The sequence below is a fragment of the Ochotona princeps genome, chromosome 2, assembly GCF_030435755.1.
Source record: "Ochotona princeps isolate mOchPri1 chromosome 2, mOchPri1.hap1, whole genome shotgun sequence".
Classification (NCBI taxonomy): Eukaryota; Metazoa; Chordata; class Mammalia; order Lagomorpha; family Ochotonidae; genus Ochotona; species Ochotona princeps.
In genome coordinates this window covers 92,054,132-92,070,900 of record NC_080833.1, presented here as the reverse complement: position 1 = coordinate 92,070,900, position 16,769 = coordinate 92,054,132, and the positions used below count along the sequence as shown (strand labels likewise).

The following is a 16,769-nucleotide window of genomic DNA, read 5'->3' as shown; positions in this document are numbered from 1 at the left end:
TATCCTAGCCCAGCCAGTCCCCAGTCCTGCCCTTCATGTGAACTGGCAGGTGTTGCAACCCAACCCAGCCCAAGTCACACTCTATTCTGGTACTTGGATACACCAGCGGGTGATGGGAACTAGCCCTGCCTTGTTTGCCCCCAAACTGTACCAAATGTATGCCGGTGGATACCATTCCCTGGCCTGGTCTGGGCTGCTCCCTATCGTGGTTCTTGTGCTCACCTGCAGGGACTATGTCCTGCCAGAGGAGTTTCCCAAGCTCCTCCATCAGAACCTTTCCCAGTGTCAAATCTTGTGCACATGGGTAGGTCCATGGACCAGCCCTGCTTAGTCCACCTTCTGTCCTAGCAGGAACAGTAGCCTTTCCTACCCAGCCTTCAACCCATTCCGGTTTTTACTGTTGGGTGTTATAGCCCAGCCAAGCCTGGTCCACACTCAGACATAGCTCACACTGGCTCTGCAGGGGCAAACACCTAGCCTGGCCCATCCTATATTTACCCTGGTCTTCACGAGCATCAGTAGGTGCTGGAGTCTAGCTTGGTCTGGCATACCCCAGACCCAGTTCACACTTGTGCTACGGGACACTGCAGCCATATCCACACCAGAATGCAGCCCCCACTCTGGCCCCTGCACTCACCAGTGTGAACTACAACCCAGCCAGGGTGTCCTCTTAGCTCCCCAACCAGTCCTGTCCCCAGCCATAAATTTTGTGTGTGCTCGTGGTTGCTCTGTCTTAGGTTGACATAATACCTCACTTGTCATGGCCTTTTCCTTTGGATGCTGTAGCCTGGCCTGACCCAGCCTGCCGCCAGTCCCACCACTCGCTGGCAGGTGCTGAAACCTGGCCCTGCTCAGTCTGTTCCCATCCCTGGCTTATGCAAACCAGTAGGTATGACAGCCTAGCCCAGCATGACCTGCACTCCAGCCTGGTTTCTGCACTTGCCAGTGAGCTAAGGTTTGCTTGGTCCTGCCTGGTCTGCCCCCTCCCAAAACCAACTCACACATTAGCCAACAGTTGGAACTACTGGACTATGTGCTCAACAGCGGGAGCTGTGACCCACTAGGGGAGTTTTCAACTTTACCCTGTTTGATACACCCCCAGATCTAGATCTCACACATGCCAGCGGCTATTAGGCCCTTGCCAGGCATAGCCTGTCACTCCCATCTTAGCCTTGTATGAGCTGGTGCATGTTATGGCCCGGCCCACCCCACACCCTGTTTTAGAATGCACATGCAGGTGCTGCAGCCCATACTCTCCTCAGTCTCTGTAACCGTGAATGATGGCAGGTTCCATGGTCACTCCTAGCTCAGCCCATCACCACCCCAACTCTTGAGGTAACCAGCAGAAGTTATACTTCTACAGCGTTGGACACACATATTCTCCACATAATCTACCTTCGGACCTGGTTCTCTTGCGTGCTGGTTAGTGTCACAACCCTGCCTAGTGTGACTCGTTCCCTGTTTCAACAGTCAAGTACTGGCATCTAGCCCTGCTAGACTGATCCACAACCATAGCTTTCGCATGGACTGGCACGTGGTGGTCAGCAATATTCCATGCTGACAAGCCCTACTCAGGACTCCAATGCAGGTTGGTGTATCAGTCTGACCCATACAGATCTTCCCATCTCTCCCCTCCAAACTACCAGGTCTCAGTCTCCTTGCTTATCCGCAAGTACATTGGCCCTGTAGTTGGGAGTCCTTCAAGCTTCATTCCTCACCTATATGCACAGTGGCCTTACCCATGGATGTCCCTAAGCAATAATTCCACACCCTCAAGACCCCAGAGCTAGCTGCCCACAACCCCAAGATGGCGGCAGCACATAGAGCCAGGGACTGACCCGAGCTCCTGAGAGGTTCCTTCACAGTGTACTTACCATGAAGGGAGAAAACTCTCTGGCATAGGTAAGCCCAGGACATTGGGTCTGACCTGGCTCAGATACCCACAGCAGCTCCCACACATTAGTGTCTTAAAGATTCCTTTATTTAAAAGACAGAGTTATAGAGAAAATGATCTTCCATCTACTGTGCCATTCCCCAAATGGCTGCAACAGTCAGGGCTGAGCCTGGCCAAAGCCAGGAGCCAGGAACTCCATCCAGGTCTCCAACATGCATCACAGGGCCTAAGGACTTGAACCATCTTCCACTGCCTTCCCAAGAGCATCAGCAGAGAGCCGGGACTGAAACTTGCTCTGGTGATGATACCACATTGCTGCTTCATCACAGTGGCCACTGGAGCCACTAAGTTCTGGGGTAATTTTTTTTAAAGATTTATTTATTTTTATTGGAAAGGCAGATGTACAGAGAAGAGGAGAGACAGAGAGGAAGATCCTCCATCTGATGATTCACTCCCCAAGTGGCCACAACAGCCAGTGCTGCGCCAATCCGAAGCCAGGAGCCAGGAACTTCTTCTGGGTCTCCCACGCGGGTGCAGGGTCCCAATGTTCTGGGCCATCCTCGACTGCTTTCCCAGGCCACAAGCAGGGAGCTGGATGGAAAGTGGAGCCACTGGGATAAGAACTGGCGGCCATATGGGATCCCGGGCGTGTTCAAGGCAAAGACCACTACACTATCGCACCGGGCCCTGGGGGTGGGTAATTTTTGCACAGCAGTATTATTATCCATCTACCCACATAATTAGAACAATATACAATGTGTCCAAATGTTAAAAGTGGCTAAATCTTGGGGCAGGGTGATGGCTCAACAGGCTAATCCTCTATCTTGCAGTTCCAGCATCCCATATCAGCCCTGGTTTGTATCCTGGATGTCCCACTTCCCACCCAGTTCCTTACTTGTGGCCTGGGAAAGCAGTGAGGACAGCACAAAGCCATGGGACCCTGCATCTGCATGGAAGAACCAGAAAAAGCTCTTGGCTCTTGGCTTCAGATTAGCTCAGCTCCAGCTGTTGTACCCATTTGTGGAAGGAACCAGCAGATAGAACATCTTTCTCTGTCTTCCCTTCTTTCTGTAAATCTGCCTTTCCAATAAAAATAACTACATCTTTTTTTCAAATTGTTAAATCTTGAAACAAAAAAATTTATCAAAAATAATGCCCAGGCCTGGCATGATGGCCCAACGGCTAAATCTTCCCCATTGCAAGCTCTGGGATCGCGTATGTGCACCAGTTTGTGTCCTGGCTGCTTCACTTCCCAAGCAGCTCCCGTTCTGCTTTCCCAGTAGAGGATGGCCAAAGCCTTGAGACCCTGCACCCATGTGGGAGATCCAGAAGAAGCTCCTGGCTTTGGATCAGCTAGCTCTGTCCATTGTGGTCATTTGTGGAGTGAACCAACAGAAGATCTTTCTGTCTATCCTCTCCGTAAATCTCAAATTTCAACAAGAGTAAATATATATAAAAAAATGCCCACTCTGAAATATAAACATAAAAAGCAACATATTCATTCGTACCTAGATGTAAATTTAACTAGAATATAGGAACTACAAATTGGGCTCATTCATTCAAATTACAAGTCATTCTGCCTTTGGAGGCATTATTTCCTCTTAATAACTTCCACACATAGCAAATACAATATATACCACCCGTTTTGGAATAGTAGTATTCACGGGAAATTCAGTGTTTATTAAAAGCATGGGAAAATGCTGTTTATATAACCAAAACAGTCATATTTTGCACTCACTGGCTGTTCAGCAGGCCATTCAGAAATAACTGTGGGATTTTTTTTTTTGCCGCAGGGCAATATCTCTTACTTCAGGTCTTGTTATACGTCTGAACTGCAGCCTTCTACCACCCGCCGTGTTCCCATTGTTGCAACAGCACCATTTTAAATCCTCTCCATCTAGGGGTAGCACCCCTGAGAACCAGTAGCGAAGCACAATCCCATAAGAAGGAACCAAGTGCTTGGCAATACGTGCGAACTGTAAACCGTTGTCACAGCAACCATTTCGGGACCACCCTCCCACCAGCACGTTCAGTCACCGATGGACTCAGGAGTGAGGTGGCCAGGGGACACGCGCGGCCTGGAACAAGCTCCCTTTACGTTACGCAGTCCGTCCTTAATGGCTCTCGCCGCTTGCTCAGGACAGGCCTGGCGCCTGGCGCCCCGCCCTCGCGGCCCCGCCCCGGAAGTGACGCCACGGAAGTAGTAAAACCCCGGCTCGGAGCGAGCCGGCGCGGCAGTGTGGGTTGGCCGGCTAGTGTCATGGCAGATGAGGAGGAAGACCCCACCGTGAGTGTCCGCGTCTGTACCCATCCTCCCTTTCCCTGCGGCTCAGTAACGAGTGTTGGGCCTGGTGAATTCAGGCGAGAAAGTTCGGGAACCAGTTGTGCCTGTCTTTTCCTTGCGCACGGGGCAGGAGAGAGTAGTCAGGTTACCCGCTTGCCTTGGGATGTGGGCTGTGTCTGCCAGACTTAGCGAAATAACCGGAGGGTCCTCAGACCCAGTGCCTCGTGAACCCACAATGGAGCTGCTGACAAAAGGGTACTTTTATTGTGAAGTCGTGGGAAGTTAGTGAGCCGCGAATCGGGAGCCTGCATCTCAAAATCTCCCATTTTCATCTAACAAGTTACTTAGCTTTCAGCCTCGGTTATTCTTGTCATAAAACAGGGTTAAGATGTAGAGAAGGAGAGTTTTCAGCGCTGTATGAGCAAGTGCTTGATTGAATGTTTTCTTTTTACTTTGGGGAGGTGGGCTTTGATTCAGTATCCGTTCTTTAATGGTGACACTGTTCAACGGTAGATCAACTGAGTTGGTTTCAAACAAAACCCGTGGTCGTTAGAACGCCTACTTGTCTAGGCAGAATTGTCAGGGCCGTTGTAGAAGCCTTTTTTTTTTTTTCTGCTTGCTTTAGACTTTCTGGCATGCTGTCGCTGTTGAATTAAGTTAGTAAAATATCTAATGCAATGCAGTCGGCTAACGTTTCTTTTTTAACTTCTAGTTTGAGGAAGAAAATGAAGAAATTGGAGGAGGTGCCGAAGGTGGACAGGGTAAAAGAAAGAGACTTTTTTCCAAAGAATGTAAGTTGTGCTTGACAATGATTTGATGGTAGATTGTGTAAACTTTTGTACATGGCCTTTGGAACAGATTTCTTATTGTAAATGTGTTTGCAGGGATGGTATTCTCAACATTGCCTATGAAGGTGGGTCTCACCTGGCGTCATAAATGGGAAGCCCAGTCTTACACATAAATTTGACTGTGGTTTAAATGTCACCAGAGATGTGATCAGTGTTTCGGTCAGGGCACAGCCACGTATCTCCCCCGTTTCCTGCACCTTCCCTTCCCAGTAGCAGAGGCAGACACACCTGACTATGGGGACTGACAGGGTAGGAGCTGCTGGAATGACACCGAAGCGGTGAGGTGAAGATCACTTGAGGCATTGCGAAGACACACAGATGATCTCATGTGTGAATCCTTTATCCGGCCTCCTCTATGAACGGTGTTTTGTTTTATTTATTTATTTAGATTTATTTTTATTGCAAAATTAGATATACAGAGAGGAAGATCTTCTATCCATTCACTCCCGAAGTGGCTGCAAAGGTTGGAGCTGCGCTGGTCTGAAGCCAGGAGCCAGGAACTTCCTCCTGGTCTCCCACGGTTGGGTGCAGGGTCCCAAGCCTTTGGGCCCTTTTATTTTCTTTTAAAGATTTATTTATTCTGAGGCCTGGCACTGTAGCCTAGCAGCTAAAGTCCTTACTTTGCAAATGCCGGGATCCCACATGGGTGCTGATTCTAATCCCGGTGGCCCCATTTCCTATCAGCTCCCTGCTTGTGGCCTGGGAAAGCAGTCGAGGATGGCCCAATGCCTTGGGACCATGTGCCCGTGTGGGAGACCCAGAGAAGGCTCCTGGCTCCTGATTATGGAACGGTGCACCTCCGGCTGTTTTGGCCACTTGGGGAATGAATCAACAGACGGAAGATCTTCCTCTCTGTCCTCCTCTCTGTATATCTAGCTTTCCCATATAAATTAAATCTTTTAAAAAATAAATAAAGATTTTTTTTTTTTTTTTTTACGATAAAGCCAGATTTACAGAGGACAGACAGATCTTCCATCTGCTAATTCACTCCCCAAGTGGCCATAATGGCCAGAGCTGAGCTGATTCAAAGCCAGGAGCTTCTTTCAAGTCTCCCATGTGGGTGCACAGTCCAAGCTTTGGGCCATCCTCTGCTACATTCTCAGCCACAAGCAGGGAGCTGGATGGGAAGTGGAATAGCTGGAACATGAACCAGCACCTGTATGGGATCCTGGTACTTGGAAGTAGAAGATTAGCTTGTTGAAACATTGCACCAGGCCCCAGGCTAATTTTTGAGTCAATAATTTTGTATGGCCTGCAAATGATTTTGTAAATAGCCAAATGATCCTTGGCAGAAAAAAGGATTCCCCCATCCCTCTTTTTATTAAAGAAGTACTTTTTTAAAATATTGTTTTTTTTTGAAAGATATATTTACAGAGGGAGAAAGAGGAATCTTCAATCCACTGGTTCACTCCCCAATTGGCTACAACAGCCAAAGCTGAGCTGGATGGAAGCCAGGAGCTTTCTCCAGGTCTCCCATACAATTACAGGGATCCATAGACTTGGGTCATCTTCGACTACTTTCCAAACACATTAGTGTGGAGCTGGATTGGAAGTGAGGCAACTGGTACCTAACTGGTACCTGTATGTGATGTTGTAACCACAGCTAGAAGCTTAACCTACATATGCCATGGTGCTAGCCCCTAGAAAATACTATTATTACTATTGTAAAGATTTATTTATTATTTTTGTTGGAAAGTTGGATCTACAGAGAGAAGGAGAGACGAAGATCTTCCATCTGCTGGTTCACTTCCCAAGTGGCTGCAACAGCCTGGCTGTGCTTCACCAAAGCAGGAGCCAGCAGCCTCTTCCAGGTCTCCCATGTGGGCAAAGGGTCCCAAGACTTTGAATCATTCGGTTTTTTTTTTAGATCTTTTTAAAGATTTATTTATTTTTATTGGAAAGGCAGATATACAGAGAAGAAGAAAGAGAGGAGAGAGAGAGGAAGATCTTCCATCTGCTGATTTATTCTTAAGTAGCCACAACGGCTGGAGCTGATCCAATCTGAAGCCAGGAGCCAGGAGCTTCCTCTGGGTCTCCCACGCAGGTGCAGGGTGCCAAAGCTTTGGGCCATCCTCGACTGACTTCCCAGGCCACAGGCAGGGAGCTGGATGGGAAGTGGAACTGCCGGGATTAGGACCAGCACCCATATGGGATCCTGGTGCGTTCAAGGCAAGGACTTTAACTGCTATACTATCATGCTGGGCCTGGCTTTGGGACATGCTTTACTGCTTTCTCAGGCCACAAGCAGGGGCTGGAAGGGAAGTGGAGCAGCCGGGACATGAACTGGCCCCCATATGGTATCCCAGTACCTGCTTGGCAAGGGTTTCAGGCTCTATGCTGTTGTGCCAAGCCCCAAAATATTATTTTTTAAAGTTTTATTATTTATTTGAAAGAATGACACAGAAAGAACAATCTTCCATCTTCTTATTTACTCTCCACAAATGGCAGCAGCAGCCAGGTCTGGCTCAGACCAAAGCCAAGAGCCACAATTTCTTTCCGGGCCTCTTATGTGGGCGACAGGACCCCACATATGAGGGATAACTTTTTGCTGTCTTCCCACGTGCAGGAAACTGGAATGAAAGTATAACGGCCAGGACTGAAACCAGCACTCTGATGTGGGATTCTGGCAATATAAGCAGTGGCTTGACCTGCTGTACAGCATACTGATGCTAAAAAAACATTTTTGTTTAATTTATTTTTCATTTTCATTTGAAAGTTAGATTCAGTCTGCTTGTTCACTGCCCAAATGCCTGCACCAGCCAGGCTGGACTCGACAAGACTGGGAGCCTGGAACTCCCTCCAAGTCCCCTGTGTGGGTGGTGGGTACTCCAGTAGTTGACTTGTCATGTGCTGCCTCCTGGAATATGTATTTGCAAAATACTGAATTGGAACCAAGCATTCCAGTATAGGATACAGACATCCCAAGTGGTTATTTGACTGCTGCCCTGAGGGGGAGAAAAATGTTTTAAAGATTCATTCGTCGGGGTTGGTACCGTGTTGCATTTGTTTCCCATCACTTGTGCTAGCATCAGGTGGGTGCCAGTTCAAGTCCTGGCTGCTCCACTTTCAGTTCACCTCCCTGCTAATGTGCCTGTGAAAGCAGTAAAGGATAGCCTAATGCTTGGTTCTGCACTTCATGTGGGAGACCCCCAACGAAGCTCTTAGCTCGTGACTTCAGGCTGACTCAGCTCTGGCTGACTGTTGCAGCCATTTGAAGAGTGGACTGGTAGATGGAAGACCTCTCTGTTTCTCTTTGTCAGTTTGCCTTTCAAATAAATAAATAAATCTTAAAAAAAAAAAGTTGGAAAGGCAGAGTTACAGAGATCTATCCACTGGTTTACCCCTCAAATGGCCACATGGTTGGGGCTAGGCCAAAACAAATCTGGGGTGCATGGAACCCCTTTCAGATGTCCCATATGAGCGGCAGGGACCCAACCCCTTGGGCCATGCTCTGCTACTTTCCCAGGTGCTTTAGCACGGAGCTGGATTGGAAATGGAGCCGCTGGGACGCACAGCAAGTGTTCTCCTGGAATGCTGGTGTCAAAGCCAGTGGTTTAACTTGCTGTGCCACAATACTGTCCACACAGGAAAAATGTTCACATTAGTTTAGGAGGATTTCAGAGCATTCACTCGCGGTTGTTCATGTCTTTGTAAACACTTTGATCAAACAGGTTCATATACTTTCTATGTAACCTTAGTTTCCCTTTTTCCAGTAAAGTATGGTTTCCCAATAGTGAATTCTCCTCATCAAAATGTTAGTGATAGAGTGTCTTAAATTGTTTCAGGAATGCAGTAAGTTTTACAGTGGAGAATCCTGGCAAATATCACTTTACCCCGGTGATCAAAATTTTATGCACTTATAAATTATGCATATTTTATAATTTTTTTTAAAGATTTATTTATTTTATTACAGTCAGATATACAGAGAGGAGGAGAGACAGAGAGGAAGATCTTCCTTCTGATGATTCACTTCCCAAGTGAGCCGCAAAAGCCAGTGCGCGCCAATCCGATGCCGGGAACCAGGAACCTCTTCCAGGTCTCCCACACGGGTGCAGGGTCCCAGTGCTCTGGGCCGTCCTCGACTGCTTTCCCAGGCCACAAGCAGGGAGCTGGATGGGAAGCAGAGCTGCTGGGACTAGAACCGGCGTCCATATGGGATCCCGGCGCGTTCAAGGCGAGGACTTTTAGGCGCTAGGCCACACCGCCGGGCCCTATAAATTTTTTTAAAAAATTTATTTTTATTGCAAAGTCAGATATACAGAGAGGAGGAGAGATAGGAAGATCTTCCGTCCGATGATTCACTTCTCAAGTGACTGCATTGGCTGGTGCTGCGCCATTCTGAAGCCAGGATCCAGGAACTTCTTCTAGGTCTCCCATGCAGGTGCAGGGTCCCAAGGCTTTGGGCCGTCCTCGACTGCCTTCCCAAGCCACAGGCAGGGAGTTGGATAGGAAGTAGAGCTGCCAGGATTAGAACTGGCGGCCATATGGGATCCTGGAGCATTCAAGGCAAAGACTTGAAGGCCGCTAGGCCACGGTGCTGGGCCCATATTTTACAAGTTTTGACACACAGTATCAGAATATGTATTGATATCATATACCCCTGGTAAGATGCAGTAAGAGAGCAGCTTAAATCACCTCTTGGTCTACTTTCTAGTAAGTTCTAACCTCATCTAGTCATGAGAAAGCATCAGGGTCTTGAGGGACAGCCTACAAATCCAGTGTTTTTCAAAATTGTCAAGATCTTGAAAAAAATAAAAAGACTGAGGAACTGTCATGGATCACAAGAAGCTAAGTAAATGTGAGGATTAGATAGTATGGGATCCTGGAACAGAAAAAAAATGTTAGTAGGAAAACAGATGCACTCTGAGTAAGAGCTGTACATGTACCAATGCTAATTTTTTAGTTTGATCAATGTCTGTGATTTATATAAAATGTTCACATATGGGGAAGCTGGATATAGGGCATATGGGAACTCTGAACTATTTTTGCAACTGATCTGTAAAATTAACTTTTAAAAAAAGTAAAGAAAAATTACAAAATTCAAAAATGGAAAAATTCTAGCTCTCATATTTTCTCCCTTTTATATCTGGACCTAAAAATTCTTGCCAGTGTAAACCCTAAGGCTGTCTTTATTCCAGCTTGGCTTCTAAGCTTTCCCCCTTCTTTCCCTTCCCTAGACCTGCTCTAAATTATTTACTTCTTGCAGTTTTTACCTCTCCTAAGTAAGAAGTATTCTTCATGTACTTATTCTTGCCTCTGAGGTATTCTAGGAACTGCTTCTTTAACAAAATTTACATATAATGAATTACGTGAGTCTTGACAACTTGAAGGGTTTTATTTGAATAGTTTCATAGGCATGCTTCTAATGAACACTCAGATCAAGATCAAAAACCTTTCCAGTATTTTTAATTTGTAAATTTTTTACTTATTTGAAAGGCACAGAGAGAGACTTCCCACCTACCAGTTCACTCTTTCCACATGGGTGCAGGGAGCAAGGTTTCCGAGCCGCCATCACCTGTTGCCTCCCAGGTACACATTAGCAGGAAGCTGCATGAGAAGCTGAGTGGGGATTAGAATCCACGTTTTGCTGTAGGACTGTGGATATACCACTGACCACCCTGATGACTTGGCAGCATTTTTAAATGTTTGCATAAGCTTTGAGAATCATATGGAAGTTATAATTTTTCCCAGAAAAATGTGCATATTTGTACAGATAATGTACACCTTTTTTTTTTTTTTAGAATTTCAGAGGCGTTTCAAGGACTTCTTGAGGCTTGTCTGTGGGCTAACTGGGAGTTTACAGACAAAAGGATGAGAATCCATGTAGATCCTATCTGTCTAAACCTTTGTAAAACACCTAAAGTATAATATTGTTGAGGTGGGCATAAGAACTCTAGAATGGATCAACGGGGTTCAAATTCGCATTCTGTCTCTAGCTGTGTGACCTTGGGTAAATCACCTAACTTGGTACCTCAACTTTCTCACTGTCGCCTGGGGATGATGGAAGTATCGACCTCAGAGGATGGTTGTGAGGGTTACATTAAACAGTTAAAGCACTACCTGTTATATAGGAAGGATTATCTAAATTTCAGTTAATATTCATTTTTATTTTTCTGCAGTTTAGACTTTTCTCTTTTTTCATTTTTTCTTTATTTTCAGATGAAGCCTGAAAGGGCTTTGTGAGCAGTTGTGTTGAAGTAGGAAATGAAATGTTAAAATTGTAGGAACCTTCTGTTTTCTCTTGATTACCCTGCTGTTTCCTATATGAAGGTAACTGGGAGTGCCTTCTTGCCAGTTACATTTCCCCTATGATAATATCAGAAAGGACTCCACCATTTCCCCAGAAAGCAGAAAAGGCTAAGCCATTGCTACCCATCTTGTCCCTTCTAGACTGTCTCCTACTGAAAGGTTTTCTGAGGTTGTAGGTGACAGAGATTGGGAAAAGAGTATAAATATTAGGAAGGAAGGAAAGGTTTGTTGGAGGCTGAATGGGAAGAATCAGTCGTAAGACTATGGGTAAAACCTTTTCTACCAAATCTGTACTTGGAGACTACGAAGACAATGTGAATGTTTTTAAACCAATATTGTCTATAACTTGAAACAGTTCTAGTTTATTTGAAAAAGCTATCATTAGCAAACTGTAAAATCTGCTTGAATAGACAAAGGTGGTTGTTCTTTTTCAGTGCGATGTATGATGTATGGTTTTGGGGATGATCAGAATCCTTACACTGAGTCCGTGGATATTCTTGAAGACCTTGTCATAGAGTTCATCACTGAAATGGTAAGAATCTTTTGTAACTGGCTTTAGTTAATTTAAGAAGAATTTGAAATTCTGAGCTTTATTTTTTTTTTTAAAGATTTATTTATTTTATTACAAAGTCAGATATACAAAGAGGAGGAGAGACAGAGAGGAAGATCTTCCGTCCGATAATTCACTCCCCAAGTGAGCCGCAACGGGCCGGTGCGTGCCAATCCGATGCCAGGAACCAGGAACCTCTTCCAGGTCTCCCACGCGGGTGCAGTGTCCCAAATCCTTGGGTCATCCTCGACTGCTTTCCCAGGCCACAGGCAGGGAGCTGGATGGGAAGTGGAGCTGCCGGGATTAGAACCGGCACCCATATGGGATCCCGGGGCGTTCAAGGTGAGGACTTTAGCCGCTAGGCCACGCTGCCGGGCCCAAAATTCTGAACTTTATGTCAGACAAAACATGGCATCCTTTTGAAATCATCCATCCCTTTGAGTGCCTGTTTTGTGGAAATTACTATTGATCACTAAGGATTGGGGAGTTACTCTGTGTTTATCTAAATTTTTAACAAATTATTTAGTACCATTATCCAATGTAAAGGTGGTTTTTTTTTTTGCCTTCTAGTATTTCTTTAAAGATAATATAATATATTGTAGTGATCATAGTAAAATTTTGAATTAAAAAGTTTTATTTAAAACAGATTTATTTATTTAAAGTCTGAATTACAGAGAAAGAGGGTAAAAGAGAGCTTCTATATGCTGGTTCACTCTCTAGATGGCTGCAAAGGCCAGCACTGAGTCAGACCAAAACTAGAAGCCATGGGCTATGGCTGGGTCTCCCACGTGAGTAATAGGGGCCTAAGCACTTGGGCCGTCCTCTGATGCTTCTTCCAGGCCCTTAACGGGGAGTTGGATTGGAAGTGGAACAGTGGGGACATTAACTTGCCAGGACATATGGGATGCTGGTATTACAGTGGGTGGTTTTATCCACAATACCAAGCACTGGCCCAGTGTTCTTTCTACCCTGTTTTATATACATATTTCTTGTATTCTAATAATTATTGTAGTAGCTACATGTTAGTCATTCAGATGTTTCCTAATTTATTTAATAACATCCTTAGTGTAGAAATTAGCTTACAGATGATTTTTCTGTTAATCACTAATTTTGAATGCCCATATTCATGAAATTTTTCCCTTTGTTAAAAAAAGATTATTTGAAAGACAGAGTGACAGAGAATGGTCCAGGGAGAGATTTCTGTCCTCTAATTCAGTCCCCAAAAGGCCAAGAGGACTGGGCCAAGCTGAGCCAGGAGCTGGAAACTCCATTATGATCTCCAACTCAGGTCAGAACCCAAGAACTTGGACCATCTTCCAATAGCTCTCCTGGCACATTAGCAGAGAGTTAAATCTGAAGCAGAGCGGTTGGGACTCGAGCCCACTGCTCTATTGTGGGATGGCACAGGTGGCTTAACACAGTGCTAGCTGTTCCCTTTTTCTTTGGATATATTCTCAGGGATGACATTACTGAGTTTGATTGTTTTGTCCTTAAGAACTTTCATTCTGGGCCCAGCATGGTAGCCTAGTGGCTGAAGTTCTCACCTTGAATGTGCCAGTATGCCATATAGATGCTGGTTCGTATCCTGGCTGCTGTAGCTCCCTACTTGTGACTTGGGAAAGCAGTAGAGGATGGTCCAAAGTGTTGGGACCCTGCAGCCATGTGGGAGACCTGGAAGAAGCTTCTGGCTCCTGGCTTTGGATCAGCTCAGCTTTGTTGTTGCCACTTGGGTAGTGAACCAGCCGTATAAGATCTTTCTGTCTCTCCTCTCTATAAATCCGGCTTTCCAATAAAAATTTTGAAAACTTTCATTTTATGTTTTGTATTTTTTTGGAACTACAAAAGTAATTGATATTATAATTTAGAATGTATAAAAAAAAGCACAGGGAAAAAATATGTAGTTCTGCCATTTAACAACTAATATTAACATTAGCTCATATAATTTTGTCTTGCACATAAACATTTTTATGAAATTACATAAAAATTTTGTAAATGATAAAAATTATATGAAATATGCCATTCTTAGAACTTACTGTTTATGTTAGGTAAACCTAAAATACATCCCTTTGTAATTATATAATCTGTAACGTATCAATGACCTCATACAATTAATTGAATGGGCTACTCAAATTTATTAACTCAATACATTATTATTAAATATCTAATTTCTAATTTTTTATTTTCTGTGTTATAGGCATTAGAAATAATGCTATGACAAACCTTTGTTTTTTTTTGTACAAGGTGGGCATGTGATAATGGAAGATGAAGGGTTTTTTTTTTTAATGTGATTGTAAGAACACCCACCAGCATGGGCTGGCAAGATGGAGAACTTAAAGTATAAAAGAAATGGATGGTTACAAAGAAGGAAGAAAATTACTTCATACAAATAAAAACAAAAACTGTACATATCAAAAAACGAAAATTAATATTTTCTTTTTTATTTTTATTTTTTATTTTTCTATGGGTGCAGTGGTTTTAATTTTCTTATGATTAAAAATTGTGCCTGTACACCATAAAGAGAAACATTGCCAAAAACTCAGTAGAAAATGGACAAATGAATAGCCATAATGATTAGAAGATTAGATTTTCAACCTCACCGGCAATTAATTAATAAGTGCAAATTAAAATAGTAAAATATTAGATTTCATTTAATTTCAATCTGTTTCTTTGTAATAGACTCACAAGGCAATGTCGATTGGAAGACAAGGTCGAGTCCAAGTTGAAGATATTGTCTTTTTGATTCGAAAGGACCCAAGGAAATTTGCTCGGGTTAAGGACTTACTTACAATGAACGAAGAATTGAAACGAGCTAGAAAAGCATTTGATGAAGCAAACTATGGATCATGACACCTTTTGTACTTTGTCAAACGTCATTATCTTCTGGGAAAACCATATGTAATAGCAAATTTTCTACAGAAATGTCCTGCTATCTAGGCATGTTGATGAAAGATAGAGAAATTAAGTTTTCAGCATTTATTTTTATGCCTTCAATTTTAGAATATTAGAGACCTTAATTGTTGCCTTTATATATCTATACTTGAATTACTTATTGCATTTTAATTACTACACTAATAAGTTAAAGTACCTTGCAGATCATGCAGTTCTTTCTGACTTTGGACTACATAGATGAAGTAGTATTTATGTGTAAGTTATAATTGTGCCATTGTAAGCAATATTGTTGCTGTTTAATATATGAAACCTAAGCGACATCTTTGACTGTAATACCTGAAATAGTGCTTCAAGTAATCTGAAGTTTTTAGACAATAGTAGTTTAAGAGGTTATTAATAATAATGAACTGGTGTTTGTTTTAGGATAATATAGGAAAATATAGTTTTGTAAGAATTTTGTCTTAAAAGATAATTTGTTTTTAACATTGTTCAGATAAGTGGGTTTTTTTTTTGAGAAAGTTTCATGTAAATGCTTTTGTATTGAAAGATTTTTTTTTTTAGCTTAAAAACTCATGGCTTATAACATGCTGTTTGTTAAGATTTAGAAGAATTTATTTGCCCAGATCAGCTTAAGCTTCTAAAAATAAATACGTTGAGTAGCAGGAATGGGATTGCTTAAAAAGCTTATAGCAGGATTAGCATTTGAAATAGTGTTTTATTAATATTTGTACATACTTGTCCATTGTGAAATGTGTATTTGACTAAAACCTTGTGTGACAATGGAAACCCCTTTTGTAGTTCAGAACATACCTATTTTGTGTTTCACTTATTGTATCAAATTACTGCTCTCAGCTTGAAATAAGGGTTGAAATTACATTTAAGGAGATTATTGAGTGTTATTCTGTGAAGCTGAACTTTTTGTGTGCTGCTTATAAGTGTTCTCTGTACTTGGGGGACAATTTTACTTTCTTAATCTATTTGAATGAGTAATGAAAAAATAAACAGATTAATGCTTGAGTTTGTGATTTGTAACTTTACTTTTTTACCATATAAGCAATAAGATATAAAAAATAAACAGATGGAAGCTTTAATTTATCTGTGGTGTATAATTTTTCAATATTATGCCCATTACTGGTGATATAACTACCTAATTAATCCCCTTAAAATTTTCTGTATCTTCTTACAGTACATTTGAATTGATAATTAAAATCACTGTATAGGGGCCCGGCGGCTTGGCCTAGCGGCTAAAAGTCCTCGCCTTAAACATGCCGGGATCCCATATGGGCGCTGGTTCTAATCCCGGCAGCTCCACTTCCCATCCAGCTCCCTGCTTGTGGCCTGGGAAAGCAGTCGAGGATGGCCCAAGGATTTGGGACCCTGCACCCATGTGGGAGACCCGGAAGTGGTTCCTGGCTCTTGGCTTCGGATCTGCGCAGCACCGGCCGTTGCGGCTCACTTGGGGAGTGAATCATCGGACGGAAGATCTTCCTCTCTGTCTCTCCTCCTCTCTGTATATCCAACTTTGTAATAAAAGTAAATAAATCTTTAAAAAAAAATCACCGTATAGCTGAGTTTATATTGTTGCTTTTTTGTTTTTAAGAGAGAGATGACCACCACAAAATTGGAAAACCCAATCTAGACTAAAATCAAATGGGAGGGATTAATAAAACCTCAGAATGATTATTTTTGTTGATCATTCTAAAACAGGAACTGGCAGGTAGTGACAGGCATGGGCCAAGCTTCGGAGGGTGTCTTTAGTCTCATGCTCTGTGAAGGGGTGTGATAAAGACCACGGCTGGAATCGTGTCTTGGGTAGTGTGAGCGTCCTACTCCTCTGTTAGGACCCTCAAGCATAAAGCTTTTATGGAGCTTTGTGTTAAGACTTTCTAAGGTTGTAAGTAATAGAATGAAGGCTAACAAAAGTCCAAAAGGAGTTTAGTGGCTTACCGAAATGAAACATGAGAAGGAAGGGATGGATGCGCTCCTCAAGCGCTTGAGGAAAATCAAGACTGCCTTTTATCCTGATTTTGGTTTTATCCCTTCGGGTGGCTAAGG

At 43.3% G+C, this 16,769-nt stretch overlaps 1 protein-coding gene across 1 annotated transcript; it reads left to right on the top strand.

The window, feature by feature from the left end:
• Positions 1-4,060: 4,060 nt before the first annotated feature.
• TAF13 (TATA-box binding protein associated factor 13) lies at positions 4,061-15,731 on the top strand. The gene is made up of 4 exons (XM_004581984.4): positions 4,061-4,181; positions 4,891-4,969; positions 11,710-11,807; positions 14,502-15,731. Exons 1-4 carry the CDS (start codon positions 4,155-4,157, stop codon positions 14,670-14,672), a joined length of 375 nt encoding a protein of 124 aa, XP_004582041.1. The 5' UTR covers positions 4,061-4,154; the 3' UTR covers positions 14,673-15,731.
• The last annotated feature ends 1,038 nt before the right edge of the window (positions 15,732-16,769 follow it).

Bases quoted from the DNA above. Each gene is read 5' to 3' on its own strand.
- TAF13 (XM_004581984.4), top strand. From the start codon at position 4,155: ATGGCAGATGAGGAGGAAGACCCCACC. The intron at 4,182-4,890 runs GTGAGTGTCCGC...TTTAACTTCTAG, and splicing joins ATGAGGAGGAAGACCCCACC to TTTGAGGAAGAAAATGAAGA. The intron at 4,970-11,709 runs GTAAGTTGTGCT...GTTCTTTTTCAG, and splicing joins GAGACTTTTTTCCAAAGAAT to TGCGATGTATGATGTATGGT.